Raw genomic sequence first — 15,764 nt, 5'->3', positions numbered from 1 at the left:
GAAGTATTACCTACCTTTATTAAATTCTCCTCCTACCTCCGTTCGCCACAGTCGTATAGTCAATAATATGACACATAGAAAAAGCGACAGCTAGGTTAGCCAATAAAGTATCAAATCCCTTTCTCAGTTTTTAACCTGCCGTAGAGGCCAATCAGATATCTAATTCCGGGTCCAGAGGTGGTGCATCCGACACTGGGCCCAATGGAAGCCTCAATGGTGGGAGAGGCGGGACCAGACCTACGGACGCCGAAGAGCGGTCGGCGCCCCAAGGGCCGGAAAGATGGCGGTCCTAGCACCTTTAATTGCTCTAGTGTATTCAGTGCCGCGACTTTCACGATGGCTGGCCCGACCTTACTACCTTTTGTCAGCCCTGCTCTCTGCTGCCTTTGTACTCGTGAGGAAGCTGCCCCCTGTCTGCCACAGTCTCCCTACGCAACGCGAAGACGGTAACCCGTGTGACTTTGACTGGGTGAGCGACCCCCGCCTTAGGACCCCGCGACCTTGACTGTCCCTGCCCCTGCCCCTGTGATTGCATCCGGGAGCCCCGAGGTTTACCTTTTTGAGAACATCTGAGGTTCCGAGCCTCTAGCGGACTTAACAGACTATTAGGAGTGTAGGGCGTGGATCGTCATCGAGCCTAAACCTCTTGTTTAGGATGGGAAAACATCCGGTTAGCCTGCACAACAGCCCAAGTCTTCTCCCTTTTGAGTCCAAGCTCCTTTCTGTCTCACAGTTCACAGTCGACAACAGACCTACCCAAACTAGGCAAGTACACTGTTTGCCAGAGCTGCTCATTATGTAAAGCCTTTTGAGGAACCAGTGAGTTAAACAAGGCAAGTAGTATACTCATTTTATTGATGAAGAAATTGATCTAGGCGTGGTTAGGCGACTTGTCCAAGGTCACACAACTAGTGAGTGACTAGGACTTGAAACCACTCTTCGGCCATGGTATCAGCACGCTCTGTCAGCCATTGCTTAATTCAGTTAACAATTACTGAGTGAGGACTGTTAATGCTGCGCACTGTGCTGCATCCTGGGGATGTAAAAATGAATAAAATTGTTAGGGCTATTGAAATGGAATTGTAAGAAATACATTGCAGAGAAATCTATCTCAAGCCTCTTGCAGTATTCCCTGAGCTGGAGTGGAGAGACCACTCAGAAAAATAAGTTGAAGCTCTCTGACCTCTGCTGTGTAGCCGCATCTGTGTTCTGGGAAAGGAGGATCACCTGAGTTTTTGCCCTTTTTTCAAGGCCCCAAAATGAGCCTTGACCTTTAACAGAGCCCACTTCCTTACTTTTATTCTCCATCCCTTGTTTACTTTTTCATACTTCCTCTGTCCTTTCCCAGTGTTATTAATTAGCTCAAATGTAGCCATGCTACTTCAAAAGATTCTATTTTTATCTATACCACTTTAACCAAAATGAGACTCAAACATATAAGTGGATAGTAATAAAGATTTTAATAAAAGGAGGGACCTTTTATACAATAAATTTCTCTGTATTCTCTTGTCTTAATTATGTGCAAAATACTGTAAGGTTTTATATTTTCATATTACTCTGTTATGTTTTTTGTTTTTAAACTATGTAGGGTTTATGGCCAGTGTTTGTTTTCCTGGAAAATCTGTGTTTTGCTGATTTACCTTGGTGATTTGTAAATTAGAATATAAGGTAAATAATGTTAGCAATAACAGGTAAACTTCAAAATTTCAGTGGCTTAACAGAATAAAAGTTTATTTCTATTTTATTAAATAAAAAGAAAGAATCAAGTATTTTGCTTTTCCTCTACATACTGTCAGAGTAACCAGATAATTGATATAGAAAAATTTGAGCTAATGCAGAAGGAGTGATAGCAGTTAAAAGTCATGTAGCATTCTCGAATGCAATAATACATGTAGACAATGATCATCTAAAGCCATCAGATGAAAGGTTGCTATGTCCTCTGAAGTGATTCAGTAGGGAGTACCTAGTACCTCCTAGGATGTATTTTTGGCAAAAGTTTTGGATTTCATTGTATTCACATCTCTAGATTTCATTACCATTTTACAAGAAATATGGGAAATAGAGGATCATCATCGTCAGAACGCATACCATGAGTATTGCCAGCAGCCAAATCCAAGAAAGTCAGACAGTTGACAGTGCAAATGACTCAAGGTCTTCAACAGATAAATAGCCTGGGATAGAAAGGAAGAACAGGTATCCTTTAGAGATTAAAGAAGACCAAAGAAACACATTGGCCAAATGCAATTTGTGGTTCTTGCTTGCTTGTTCCTGATTTGAACAAACAACTGTACAAAGTTGTACAAAATCTAATACTTTGTTCTTTGAATAAGGGCCAGGTATTAGATAACAATAATAAAAATAATTATTAAAATAAAAAGTAATTATTGTTAATTTTGTTAGGTATGATAATGGTATTTTGGTTTGTTTTAAAAAACAAGTCCTTGGGACTTACCTGGTGGCGCAGTGGTTAAGAATCCACGAGCCAGTGCAGGGGACACGGGTTCAAGCCCTGGTCTGGGAAGATCCCACATGCCGTGGAGCAGCTAAGCCAGTGCACCACAACTACTGAGCCCACACGCCACAACTGCTGAAGCCCACATGCCACAACTACTGAAGCCCGCGTGCCTAGAGCCTGTGCTCCACAACAAGGGAAGCCACTGCAATGAGAAGCCCACGCACCGCAACAAAGAGTGGCCCGCCACTTGCTGCAACTAGAGAAAGCGCGTGCGCAGCAATGAAAATCCAATGCAGCCAAAAATAAATAAATAAATGAATAAAAATTTTAAAAAAAAGTTCTTATCTGTAAGCAATACATACTGAAGTATTTACAGGTGAAATGATGTAGTTGGAATTTGCTTTAAGTTCCTCCAGCAAAAGAAATGGGTAGCATAGATGAAATTGAACCATATTGGCAAGATATTACTATTGAAGCTGAGTAATAGGGGTTTATTAAGGTATTGTAGGGGTCAGAAAAGAGTTTTCCCTTTACCCTTCTGAGGTCTTGCCTGAGACCCCCTAATAAAAGACAGATTAAAGACAATTAAATACAAACAAGTTTATTAACATGTATAACTTGTATACAGGGGAATACCCAGGGAAAAATCAGTAACTCAAAGAGGTGGCTTCCAGCTTATATGGCATCTTCAACAAAGAATAATAAGTTTGTGGAGAAATGACAGGACGAAGGAAAGAGTTTTAGGCTTGCAAGAGCAGAAAACTGTGGAAAGGTAAACTAATCATAGATAAAGGCTAGTTTGTTATGTAGATTCCTCTGGTGTTGTCTCCCGGTTGATAGGGTCTAAAGTTATCTCCCCTGATTAGTTTTGTCCTTGGTAGAGGTTGGAGGGACAGCTTTGAGAATTTACGTCCTACCTTTCGACAGATAGGTAGAGGGCAGGGAGCTTTTCTTTATTCTGCTTCTTCTGAATTGCCTTTAGACTCAAAATAATCCTTATGTCAAAGTGGCATATTCTGCTACCCTCAGTATCCTCTTTGCTTTTGTGTATTGTTTGAAAATTTCCTTAATAAAAAGCTTGAAAACAATGAATAAACAAGTGAACAACCAAGGGGGCTCAGGTTTATATAGTTATTCTGGAACGCTGTCTCATGCTGTCTTCAACTGATGGCCTTAAGATCATCCCAGCATCATCAAGTCAGCAGATGAAGAAAGAAAGCTGGACTGCAAGGGCATACATACCCTTTCTTATTTTATTTATTTATTTTTTGGTACCCGGGCCTCTCACTGTTGTGGCCTCTGCCGTTGCGGAGCACAGGCTCCAGACGTGCAGGCTCAGCGGCCATGGCTCACGGGCCCAGCCGCTCTGCGGCATGTGGGATCTTCCCTGACCGGGGCACGAACCCGTGTCCCCTGCTTCGGCAGGTGGACTCTCAACCACTGGGCCACCAAGGAAGCCCTACATACCCTTTCTTAACCACCTGGGCACAGAAGAGGCACATCACTTCCATTCACATTCCATTTAGGAGTACTAGTCACACAGTTCTCCCTAGATCCAAGGAGGGAGTCTACCTGCAGTATGCCCAGGAGAAAAAGGAAATAAGGTTTGGAGTATACATGGCCAGTCTTTACCACAGACCCATTCTCTCTCTTTAGAGTATATTCCTTTTAGTCCTATCTCTGGTCTCCTGATTGGCCATACTTCCCTTTTTAAATTCATCTTTCCATAATTATAACTGCCAATTCTAATCCAGCTTCATTCTTGAAAACTCTTCCTAATTTCTACTCGGATGTAATATTTAGTAAGGTCTGTCACATTCCCTATCCCCCACTTTACATGTTCATTTCTAAATCCAGTCAGTTGCTTTTTGTTGGAGATTGGGGCTAAAAACCTAAGTCCCTGATTGCTAGCTGTAAATCGCAGTTAATTGGTTCTGTCTGAAGTAAAGATTTGGATCCCTGTATTATAAACAGAAAGGTATGGAAAGCCTCAGACCCTCCCCCTATACTTTCTCTCACAAAGTCCTTGTTATTCTTCATTGCAGTCTTTACTCTTTGAAATTATGTCATGTTTATCGTCTGTCTCACTCATTCACACGGAGCTTACATTCTAGAAAGAGAAAGAACAGTAAGCCAAGGGTACTGAAAACGATCTTTGAGAGCTTTGAAAGGCCTCCTTCAGCTCTCAAATTATATTAAAGGTGCATGGATTATCACTATGAATATTAGGTGGAGAGGAATGATTTAACTTAAATTAAAAAAATGGAATAACCATATGTTGTATTAATGGAATATTACTGAGAAAGTTTACCTGGAAAAGTTTTATTTTACCAGGGTCACACTGAGTTGATTGTAATATCTACAGTTTTATACCATATAATTTATATTAACTCTTTCATACTCATTTAATCCTCACAGCACCACTTTGAAATATTCAATCAAAGAAACCAAAGCTCAGAGGTTAAGTGCTTTGCTGAAGGGCACCAGCCAGTTTGTGGCAGGGATAGAACTGGAATCTAGATCTTCTGACTGGTGTTTTCCCCACTACACCTTAGCTGGCTCCAGTTATTTCGCTATGGTTACCATTCCCAGTGTGGCTCTCTGTTGGTTTTTATAACATATTTGGCTCCCTTGCTCACCCAAATCATTTCTGTTCATGGCATTCCTGTCACTCTGATTCTGTTCCAGAGAGAAGTAGAGATCCTGATGTTCCTCAGTGCCATTGTAATGATGAAGAACCGCAGATCCAGTAAGTGTAGCCTGCTTCTCTGTCTCTCAAGATTAGGACTAGTGACCTCTGAGGTGCTTTCATCCATGTTATGAGAGGGGCGTTATTTGGTGAACTTGTCCATCATTCCGTGCCAAGGCTGAATTTGATCTTGGACTTTTTTTTTTTTTTTTTTTTTTGCGGTACGGGGGCCTCTCACTGTTGTGGCCTCTCCCGTTGCGGAGCACAGGCTCCGGACGCGCAGGCTCAGCGGCCATGGCTCACGGGCCCAGCCGCTCCGCGGCATGTGGGATCTTCCCGGACCGGGGCACGAACCCGTGTCCGCTGCATCGGCAGGCGGACTCAACCACTGCGCCACCAGGGAAGCCTGATCTTGGACTTTTATACTCTTCCCCCTCTCCCATTTCAAAATACTCCAGGAACAGGGGCAAATAATAGGTCAAAGGAGCGTGCAGCCCAGCCTGACCTGTGACATCTCTGTGTTTCAGTCACCGTGGAGCAACATATCGGCAACATCTTCATGTTTAGTAAAGTGGCCAATGCGATTCTTTTCTTCCGCCTGGATATTCGCGTGGGCCTGCTTTATCTCACGCTCTGCATAGGTAAGGAGACCGCAAGACTTGGTTGTGGGAACCAAATTCCATCCCCAAACCAGGTTCTCCATAACCTTCTGCCATATCTTATACCTAATTAATTATGTGTGAGCCTCAGATGATAAGAATCTACAGAGATTTTAAGAGGAAGGGAATGTGTCTGTGTATGTCCACAAAATGCACTCTTTGGTGCTTGAAATCTTTGAGTTGCTTTGAAAGTAAATCCCCTGCCCAAGGCCTTATATGTTTCCTGTGATGACTTTTTTCTGTGTTTAGTGTTCCTGATGACATGCAAACCCCCATTGTATATGGGCCCTGAGTACATCAAGTACTTCAATGATAAAACCATTGATGTGAGTACTCTTTCTCCCTCTGTTTCTTGGGTCCCTTGTGGGTGATTTTGTAGTTGTGCTCTCTCCTCACTAGGAGGAACAGCAGTGCTTCAGAATGGAAGTCAAGGGCACTCGTTCACTGTGGCATCTAGAGGAGAGGTATAGGGAAGCCAGGATGAGGAATTAGGTGCTAAAGTCTGAATCTTTCCAGGAGCCTGTGTAATCTGGTTCACTGTTTGTTCTCTGTGTGTGACAGGAAGAGCTGGAGCAGGACAAGAGGGTCACTTGGATCGTGGAGTTCTTTGCCAATTGGTCTAATGACTGCCAGTCATTTGCTCCTATCTACGCTGATCTCTCCCTCAAGTGAGTAGGACAAAGGGAGGGATGACAGAAATTATACCTGCCCTCTCATTGTTTTTGGCCTTGATTTTTGCATATTGCAACCAAAGGCACTCCCACCCCCATCCCCAAATATCTGTACTTCTACTTCATTGATTCATTCTCTCTTCTTTCACCGTGTTAAATAATATATTCTTCTCAGGTACAACTGTACAGGGCTAAATTTTGGGAAGGTGGACGTTGGACGCTACACTGATGTTAGTACACGGTATGTAAGGGCCTGGGCAGGGGATCATTCAGAGTGATATACACAGATGCATTTACAGAGCACCTTCTGGGCCCTGTAGGTACCAAGTGAGCATGTCACCCCTCACCAAGCAGCTCCCTACCCTGATCCTATTCCAAGGTGGAAAGGAGGTCATGCGGCGGCCACAGATTGACAAAAAAGGACGAGCTGTCTCTTGGACTTTCTCTGAGGTATATGAAAGAGTGGGCAAGTTTTGGAGGAGGGTGTGGAACAGTAGGTAAGTTTTAGAGCCTAACCTGGGTTTAATTCCTAGTTCTGCTACTTGCCCATAAGCTTTGAGAGTGTGGACTAGTTATTAGACCTCATTCATGAATTCACTTAGCAGATTTATACTGTTTCTACCATGTGCCAGACATGGTAGTACTGGGCAACAATTATTTGTTAAGATTTAGTCTCAATGGCTCTTGTACCTATAGTCTTTTTCCTTGGCAGTACATTGGAGATGGTAGCACTTGGCTCACAGGTTTTGTTTTGCAGGTTACATTAAATAATGTAACCATAATTCTTGGCACAGTGACCGGCACATAATACGTATATATCAGTTGAGTTTTCCAGGTACCCAAAAAAGGACAGCTGGGTTAGAGTAGATTCCTGTCCTTTGCCTCCTCCTTTCCTAGACTGTGTCTAAATACAATTGACCCTTGAACAAATGGGTTAGAACTGTGTGGGTCTGCTTATGTGGACATTTTTCAACAGTAACTACAGGGCTTCCTTGGTGGCTCAGTGGTTAAGAATCCGCCTGCCAATGCAGGAGACACGGGTTTGAGCCCTGGTCCGGGAAGATCCCACATGCCGCAGAGCAACTAAGCCCATGCGCCACAACTACTGAGCCTGCGCTCTAGAGCCCGCGAGCCACAACTACTGAGCCCACGTGCTGCAACTACTGAAGCCTGCGCGCCTAGAGCCCATGCTCTGCAACAAGAGAAGCCACCGCAACGAAGAGTAGCCTCCGCTCACCACAACCAGAGAAAGCCTGTGCGCAGCAACAAAGACCCAACGCAGCCAAAAAAAATAAATAAATTTATTTAAAAAAAAAGTAACTACAGCACTACACGATCTATGAGGTTGGTTGAAGCCGCCACACGTGTGGAACCACGGATTCAGAGGAACTGTGGATACAGAAGGCTGACTATAAGTTATAGGTGGATTTTTGACTGTAAGAAGGGTTGGCGCCCCTAACCCCACACCTTTGTTTAAGGGTCAACTGTACTTACTTCCCAGACATAACACCCCCTTCCAACCTGAACCCTGATGTGTGCACCTCTTTTGCACAGGAGAATGTGATCCGAGAATTCAACTTGAATGAGCTATATCAGCGGGCCAAGAAGCTATCAAAGGCTGGAGATAATATCCCCGAGGAGCACCCTGTGGCCCCAGTGCCCACTGCAGTGCCAGATGAGGAGAGCAAGAAGGACAAATAGGATCCCTGCCTTCAGTACTTCATCTCCTGTCAATCCCAGGCACCTCTGAGGCCCTGCCCTTTCTGTAGCCACAAGCGTTGCCTGAGGCCTTGGCCTTTTTTTTTTTTTTTTCCCTGTTTGGCTCTGCCTAGGAGGGGCAGGATATTGCTTCTGATTTTTAAGAGGCATCCAGGGAAATGACAGGTGTCCTCCAGGAAGGCCTCTACTGCTGTGGTCTGCTCTTTGACTGGAAGGAGGGAAAGATCTTACATGGTGGAGGGAGAAATGCTTTCCTTCCAAGCTTGGGCCAGTGTGTCAACTGCTGTGTGCTGCCCACACATCTCCATCACACGCTGGTTTCATTATTCCTCATAGTGGATATACACAGCCTGCTTAGATTAGATTAAACCCTAACATAACAGGCCAAGATGCAGAGTTAGTGCTAAGATTTTTCCCTCAAGACTCTTGCTGCTTTAAGCCCTTTTGGCTTGGTCTGTGGCCTATATTTAAAAAGTATAAGCCTGTCACTGGTCCCAAGGAGAAACCTTTAACCACAGAGTGTCCTCATTGAAGATAGTATTGAATAATCTCCCTATTTTATGGAGATTGGGAGGAAGAGGAATAGAAGTTTGAGACTTCCTTTGTGCGGTGGGCCCTGGAGGAGAAAGCCCCTGGGTAGGGTCTCACTTACCCTCCTACGTCCTCCCCACACCCAGTTGATGGTTTTCCATAATAAAGAGACTGGAATTTACTTTTGATTGCGCCTTTGTGTGTTATTCATGTATTAGAAAAGCTAGGCAACTGCAGAGGAGTTGTCCATCTTAATTTCAAAGGGCATCCTGATCAGTTTCACCAAGCGCTGTACATCGGTCCCCAGGATTGCGAAGAGCTGGAGAAGGTTTAGATTCCCTAACCCTAGAGTTAAGTTGTCTTGGTTTGGGATTGGTCCGCGGGTCCCCGGAAGGAGGTTTTGGGTAGGGATCGTGATGCACACCATTTAGCTGGTCGCGCGGTTACAGAAAAGCCTGTGTGAAGCCAGGCTCGTTGTCAGAGCTGCCCGCCCCCCCCAAGCACTGGTGGTTCGGTCTGGAGCCTACCTCCCCCGTCTCTACGTGCGGAGTGGCTCTGCCCGAAGGCCCCGCCCCCAGGCCACGTGGGCGCCCACCGCCACGCTTTCTGCAGTTTAAGAGGTTTTGTTTGGAGAGCCGAGGGGGTTGTGGTTTGGATCTTGGAGCTTGGCTGGCCTCTCCTCGGTGGCCGCGTCTCCACCCTATTCCCGCCCCAGGTCGGCTCGGTTCCCAGCCGGGCTCCAGGCGCCATGGCTTCCCGCGGGAGGAAGCGGAAGGCCGAGGCGGCGCTGGCCGCAGCGGCCGAGAAGCGGGAGAAGCCGGCTAGCAGCCAGAAGGGAGTGGAGGAGGCGAGCGTCGTTATCGAGCATTGGTGAGGGGGTCTGGGGGGTAATGGGGGGCGGGCAAGGGCGCCGCAGACCAAGGGTCCCAGTCTCTGACCTCCCCCATCTCTCCTTAGCATGAGCTGACGCGTCTACGGGCGCAACGCCGCGGCCCTGAGCCAGGCGCTGCGCCTGGAGGCCCCGGAGCTTCCAGTGAAGGTGAACCCTACCAAGCCCCGGAGGGGCAGCTTCGAGGTGACACTGCTGCGACCCGACGGCAGCAGTGAGTGAGGGCCCGGGGCGGGGCGTTGGGGGGCATGGATCCGAGGAGAGGAAGCGCTGGTCTCAAACCGCCGCCGCCTGCTGATTTCGGGGACTTGCTGGTGGATTGCAAAGTAATTTCGCTTCACGTGTACTTTTCCCAGGTGCGGAGCTCTGGACTGGGATTAAGAAGGGGCCCCCACGCAAACTCAAGTTCCCTGAACCTCAAGAGGTGGTGAAGGAGCTGAAGAAGTACCTTTCGTAGGGAGGTTTGGGCAGAAGTCCTCACGCTGAGGTTTGAAATGGGAAATGGGGGAGAGTGGACTGATCTTGGTGTGGCTATTGGCGGAGCAGCACTTACTGTTAAACCCCTTATTTCACACAGGACCTACATTTTCATAACTCTTTTCTGCTCTCAGGATTTCCTCTAGTGGGAATACCTCTTCCCCTTACTGGTGGGAAAAACTGAAGTCCGCAAAAAATGATTTCTATCCAGTGTGCCCTTTGCTAATTCCATGTTTCATTTCATTGTCTTTGAGCTAAGTCGTGGAATACCGATGGTAATGTAAATGATTATAAAAATGCAAATTGTGTCCTTAGAGGATGCAGTTAATTGTTGCCCTTGGGGTGTAGACCAGTTTTACATATTTGTTTAAAAAAACTCATTTTCCTATAAATCCCACTTATTTATTGGGGATTCCCTTATTTATTGGTAAGGGTTATGATTCTCCCCTTTCCTGATCAAATCTTTGTGTAACTTCAGGTATGCCTACTCCTGTCCTCTTGTCTTTTTTGTTACTGGTGTGTTGTTTCTGTTACCACCCCATGTAATAACCCTGCATTGTAGTCCTCTCACGCCTGGTCACAGGATTTGACCTTGTCTTTATCCCTAGTGCTTTATAGAGTGCTTTGGCATGTTGTCAGGCACTTGATACGTTGAGGGAGATGTGGCGGGAGGATGCAGTCCTTGAGCTCTCCTGGGTTTGTGGGTTCAAGGGAGGAGGGCTGGCCATATGATTGCCTGGAGCCCTTCTCTAACTTTTTTCCCACTCTCATTTTCACAGCCTCTGTCCCTGGTGATGTTGGAGCATTTATGACGGGACATGGCCAAACTTCAGTCATGTGCCTGAAGCTGTGGTTTCTTCTCCAGAAACGGTGGTTCAGTTGTGAGGCAATCCTCTAGTAAGGCACTGAAAAGTTCTTGGATTGGTTTAATAAAAATTAAAGTATTTGAGTTTGATATAATCTATGAGTAATGAAGTAAAACTTAATCTTATGGTAAGGGATGCCCTAAGCCAGCCTTATGGGATTGGTCCCCCTTGTGTTTTTCATAACCTAAGGTCACCAATTAACCTGGAACTCCTGTGGTCCCTGTTAGAGCATGTGAAATACTTGTAAAAACTATGGGGAAAAACTAAATAATTTCTTTTTAAAAAAGCAGCTGTTATCTTTTTCAACTCACTTCTCCGAAGTGATGATGGAAGTACATCTTCCTGGCCCCTGTGGAGGTTCTGGCTAGACTAACCATACTGGCAGTGACTAAGCCACGCACATTAGGTACTAGACAATATCCTGTCACTCCCACCCACTTAGTGTTCCATCCCAGCATTGCTTCACACCTCCTTCTGGAACATTTTCTCTCCCACAGAACCCCCACCATAGAGGGCTGGTCTTTCTCAGCTCTTCCTGAATCAGTTATTAGATGCCTCTTGACCTGGGAGAACTGGCTTTGGCTGTTGGCTGTTACCTATGACCCACTACAGTTGTGACACACAGTTTATTGTTTCACTTGTCACTAACTGCAAAATAGATTATAAAGAGGTAAGATGGTTCAAGTTCATAATTTTCTACTCATGGAACGATTTTTGCCTGCCTCCAAAAGCCTGGGGAGGGAAGGAGAGCTGGGGGTATATCTGCCTCTTGTGCTAAGAGGACAGGGCATGTGCCAGCCCGCCCGTGTACCTTCTGTTAGCCAACATTTCCCACCCTCCCAGTCCCTCTAACCTGCCCTCCCCACTCCATTACGTTAGTATGTCCACCTCTGTTTCTGACTCTGAGGAAGGGTCGGGCCATACGGAGGGAATACTCATGGGCTCAATCCCCTCTGACATCGAGTCCACCACATCAATCTCTTCCTCTTCAGGGCTAGCAGGAAGTGGATCCAACAACTCAGAGTTGCCAAATCCCTCCTTGCTTGCTTCTGGAGTAGGGTATAATACTTCATCCGTAGTTAGGGACACTTCTAGCCCAGTCTCCACCCAGTTTGAACAGGGAGGTGAGAGGTCCCCATAGGACCTTTGGGGAGGGTCAAGGGAGTTGATGTGGAAAAGTTTGTCTCTCTGACCATCCAGTGGCTGGGAGCTGGGAATTTCCAGGTCTGGAGTCCAAGAGCCTCCCATTGAAAGCACCTCCCCTTCACTCACCTCAGAGGGCATGACAAGGGGGCTAAAAGGCTCAATTGGCCCTTTGTTCTCACCAGCAGGTTCCTTTTCCAATCCTGTGATTTCCCTGGGCCAGAGCTCCACGTCTGGCAAACACCATTCTTCCCCTTCAATCCAGTTCTTTCCTGTTTCTGTCAGGTGATAACTAGGGGTCCTGCAGCCCTCAGCCCGGGGACTCTCCAGAGACCCTATGGGTGGCTCGATGTCTGAGCCACAGAGCATGAAGTCCAGGATTTCCTCCAGCTCACTAGTGGCAGCAGCACTGGTGATTCGGTACTCCTCAGCCTCGCACGGCTGCCCGAGCAGGGCTGTGTCAAATGCATAGGGCTCTCTGCAGTCAATATCCAATCCCGGTTCCTTCCCTATCATCTCTGGACTGGACCCAAACCCGGACTTCACCACTGGGTTGTCTGGGGAGTGGCCAGCAGACAGCAGAATGTCTTGTAGCCTAGAGTGCATGGGGGAGTCCTCACACAGGTCTATTCTAGCAGATGTCACTTCCTGCTCGTTACCTGAGGACGGTTGAGTCCCTGGAGGCTCTTTTGAGTCTTCAGGTTCTGGGATCTGAGGGCTATCTTGAGAGTTTTTGAGGGGAGGCTCTTGAACTACCTCCCAGCAGGTCCCGTTGACGATCTTGCGAAGCTTCACTCTGCCGACCTGCCCCTCTGCAGGGTCTGAGTTAGGTGCCCTGACCTCAGGGCTCTGCTTCCTGTTCCCACCCGACTTTCCAAGACCAGATTGGCTTGGGGTGCTCTGTAGAGGACTAGTTCGCCCTGTTTTCTGCTTGTCCTCTGGTGCTTCTTTCTTTATACTCTTCTGCCGCCAGAGACGCCGGCCAGGGGCTGGGGGTACTGAGCTGGGTCCACTTAAAAGGCTGGCAGGCTTGGACGTACAGACATCAAGAGACAGCTTTGAGCGGCTCAGCCTGATCTTCCTGGGCAACAGTCGCTTGTCCACAGAGGGGTACAAGCTGGGTGGGGAAAGTGCTGTAGGACCAAGGGCAGGGTAACTTTTGTTCTCTTTAGGTCCCTGACTGTGGCTTGATGGTGAAGAGCCTTTTTCTTGTGGAGTTGGGCAGGCTCTGGCCTTCCTCTTGAGCAGAAGCGTGCCCGACCGGTTCTCTGTGTTCTGTCGGTTGTTCTCCTGGGGCCCCTCCTCCTTCCCCGAGGACTTCAATCTCACTGCCCCAAGAGGACAGGGAGTCTGGGTAACAGGTAGTGGAGTTCGTGGGCGGCAGATGGATGCCACCACCCTGGCAGAGATGGGAGCAGCACTTGGAGGTTGTAGGCACTCCCTGTTCAGTCTTCGACCCTGAGGGGCCTTCACCAACTTCCCACCCTCTAGATGGAGGGATTCTAGCTCAGATACACGGAGTTGCCGGGCAGCAGAAAGCACATCCTGGGCTTCTTCTCGAGATACTTCCATCTCTGAGGTATACAGGAAGTCCACCAGCTTCCTAAGTGTCCTGATCTTCAGGCCCCCCAGCTCGAGCACCACCTTCCGACCCTGAGCTGGCCTCTCCCGCTCCAGGCGCTCTGTGAAGAAGGGGCTGCAGGCCGAAAGGATGCAGCAATGGGCTGGGACTGCCTCACCTGGAGGGAAACCCAAACACTTTTTATCTGTCTCATGCTGACTGGCATGTTCACGGGTTAAGCACAGACATTACTACCTAAATGTGCTGCCTCTTCTCTCAGTTTCCCTCCACATTAGTTGAAGGATAAATTTAGTTCTTCTGCCTGCCTGGAACATTCTGCCATTACCTAGTTAACTCAGTTTTTACCTATTTTGGGCTTTCAGAAAGGCTTCCCCCACCCTACCCCGTCTGGGTTAGGTGCTCTGCAGCTATCGTAGCATTCAGCTATCTGCGCTGTAAGTGTCCATCTCCTTCACTAAACTGTAAGCTCTGTGAGGACAGAGACCGTGTCTGTCTTGCCCACTGAAGTATATAGCCAGTGCTTGACACAAAGTAGGGGATCAAATACTTGCTGAGTAAATGTTTTTGACTCACACAAGAGTTTAAAACTTTCTATAGAAGCTGCTTGTGGTCTAACAGATCATGAGCTCTGGATATGGATGATCAGGGCTCAGTTCTCTCCTGAGCTCTCTTCACTGCCTGGTATCCACTGTCCTGAACAACCTTCTCATTTTATGGGCACTTCATGGGCAATTTCCATCTCTCCAATGGCTTCAGTTACCAAAGGCTTGCTGATGACTCCCAGATTCTACATCTGCCCAGGTATCTTTTCTGAGATATTAAGCATGCCGTAGCCTGCATGACTACATGCAGGTCCCACAAGTACCTCCAATGTAACCTTTCTAGAAAGTGAACTCATCATTCCCCACACTCCAAAACTTCCCAATTTTTACTTCAGAGTAAGATAGCACATTCATCCAGTTGCCCAGGCCTGAAAACCAGAAGTCATATTTGATTCTTTTCTCTTACCCACTGCATCTAGTCAAACATTAAGTTTTTTAAAAAAGCTAATACTTCTTGAGTCCTTATTATGTGCCAGGCGTCTAAGGATTTTAGCAGCATTAATTCATTTAATCTTCACTGCAACCTTGTGGGGTAGCTGTCATTACAGATGAGCAAACTGTGGCATAGTGAAGTAACGTGCCCACAATTACAGTTAAGGAGCAGGGACAAGATTTGAACCCAGGGCTACAGTCTATGCTCTTAACTGCAGCAAGTTTTGTAAATTCTCTTGAATAGCTCATAAACTATATATTTCTTTCTATTCTCAGTGCCTTAGTTCAGGCCACCATTCCCTCTCTCCTGGATTCCAAAATAGCCTCCTATCTGGGCTCAATAACAATCTAATAATTCTCATTGCAGCCCCAGTGCTGTTTCTAAAGCAGTTAGGACCTTCTTGAAACCTTTAAATACATTTCTCAGTGTGCTGAGGGTAAGACCAGCTTCCTTGGTATGACACTTCAGACCTGCTGATCTCTCTAGCCACACCTCGGATCAATACACTCATAGTCTGTGCTCTAGTCATAATGAACCACTCGCAAATCCCTGGTCACATGTGTACATCTCTGTACATGCTGTTTTCTCTGCCTGGGAAAATCTTACCCATTTCCTCCTACTTCTATGTGTCCTTCACAACTCACCTATGGGGTTATTTATTTATTTATTTTTAACAGTTGATTTTTTTTTTTTTAATTTATTTTTTGGCTGCATTGGGTCTTCGTTGCTGCACGTGGGCTTTTCTCTAGTTGTGGTGAGCCGGGGCTACTCTTCGTTGCGGTGCGCGGGCTTCTCATTGCGGTGGCTTCCCTTGTGAAGCATGGGCTCTAGGCGTACGGGCTTCAGTAGTTGTGGCACGCGGGCTCAGCAGTTGTGGCTTGCGGGCTCTAGAGCACAGGCTCAGTAGTTGTGGCGCACGGGCTTAGTTGCTCCGTGGCATGTGGGATCTTCCCGGACCAGGGCTCGAACCCGTGTCCCCTACATTGGCAGGCAGATTCTTAACCACTGCGCCACCGGGGAAGTCCCCTATGGGGTTATTTCCTCCAGG

The 15,764-nt window shown here is 46.9% G+C and overlaps 3 protein-coding genes across 6 annotated transcripts in view; 2 read left to right on the top strand and 1 right to left on the bottom strand.

Annotated features, from left to right (window-relative positions):
• Positions 1 to 124: 124 nt before the first annotated feature.
• On the top strand, positions 125 to 8,905 carry TMX2 (thioredoxin related transmembrane protein 2). 4 transcript variants are annotated; one of them, XR_016393787.1, is made up of 9 exons: positions 125 to 469; positions 5,144 to 5,204; positions 5,672 to 5,785; positions 6,053 to 6,129; positions 6,365 to 6,471; positions 6,650 to 6,715; positions 6,795 to 6,924; positions 7,506 to 7,910; positions 8,029 to 8,141. XR_016393787.1 is itself a non-coding variant. In XM_089914802.1 (8 exons), exons 1-8 carry the CDS (start codon positions 281 to 283, stop codon positions 7,518 to 7,520), a joined length of 759 nt encoding a protein of 252 aa, XP_089770928.1. In that variant the 5' UTR covers positions 125 to 280; the 3' UTR covers positions 7,521 to 8,022. The 4 variants fall into 4 exon arrangements, 3 of the variants coding, with proteins under 3 accessions (XP_089770928.1, XP_089770929.1, XP_022447646.1); XM_089914802.1 differs by lacking the exon at positions 8,029 to 8,141 and having other exon boundaries at positions 7,506 to 8,022; XM_089914803.1 differs by lacking the exon at positions 8,029 to 8,141 and having other exon boundaries at positions 126 to 469; positions 7,451 to 8,022.
• A 385-nt stretch (positions 8,906 to 9,290) lies between these two features.
• SELENOH (selenoprotein H) lies at positions 9,291 to 11,050 on the top strand. The gene is made up of 4 exons (XM_022591933.2): positions 9,291 to 9,594; positions 9,682 to 9,827; positions 9,970 to 10,100; positions 10,870 to 11,050. The coding sequence occupies exons 1-3, from the start codon at positions 9,473 to 9,475 to the stop codon at positions 10,068 to 10,070; spliced, it is 369 nt and encodes a 122-aa protein (XP_022447641.1). The 5' UTR covers positions 9,291 to 9,472; the 3' UTR covers positions 10,071 to 10,100; positions 10,870 to 11,050.
• Positions 10,952 to 15,764, bottom strand: part of BTBD18 (BTB domain containing 18) — a 38,617-nt gene continuing 33,804 nt past the window's right edge. The window contains exon 2 of the mRNA XM_022591932.3: positions 10,952 to 13,838. Within this exon, the coding sequence (XP_022447640.1) occupies positions 11,827 to 13,838 (2,012 nt within the window). The 3' untranslated portion in view covers positions 10,952 to 11,826. The remainder of the gene's footprint in view (positions 13,839 to 15,764) is intronic.

The sequence above is a fragment of the Delphinapterus leucas genome, chromosome 7, assembly GCF_059928025.1.
Source record: "Delphinapterus leucas isolate spDelLeu-1000000601 "Yukka" chromosome 7, BTC_Dleu_Yukka2, whole genome shotgun sequence".
NCBI lineage: Eukaryota > Metazoa > Chordata > Mammalia > Artiodactyla > Monodontidae > Delphinapterus > Delphinapterus leucas.
The sequence above is the reverse complement of the archived record's forward strand: the minus strand, read 5'-3'. Positions and strand labels throughout refer to the sequence as shown.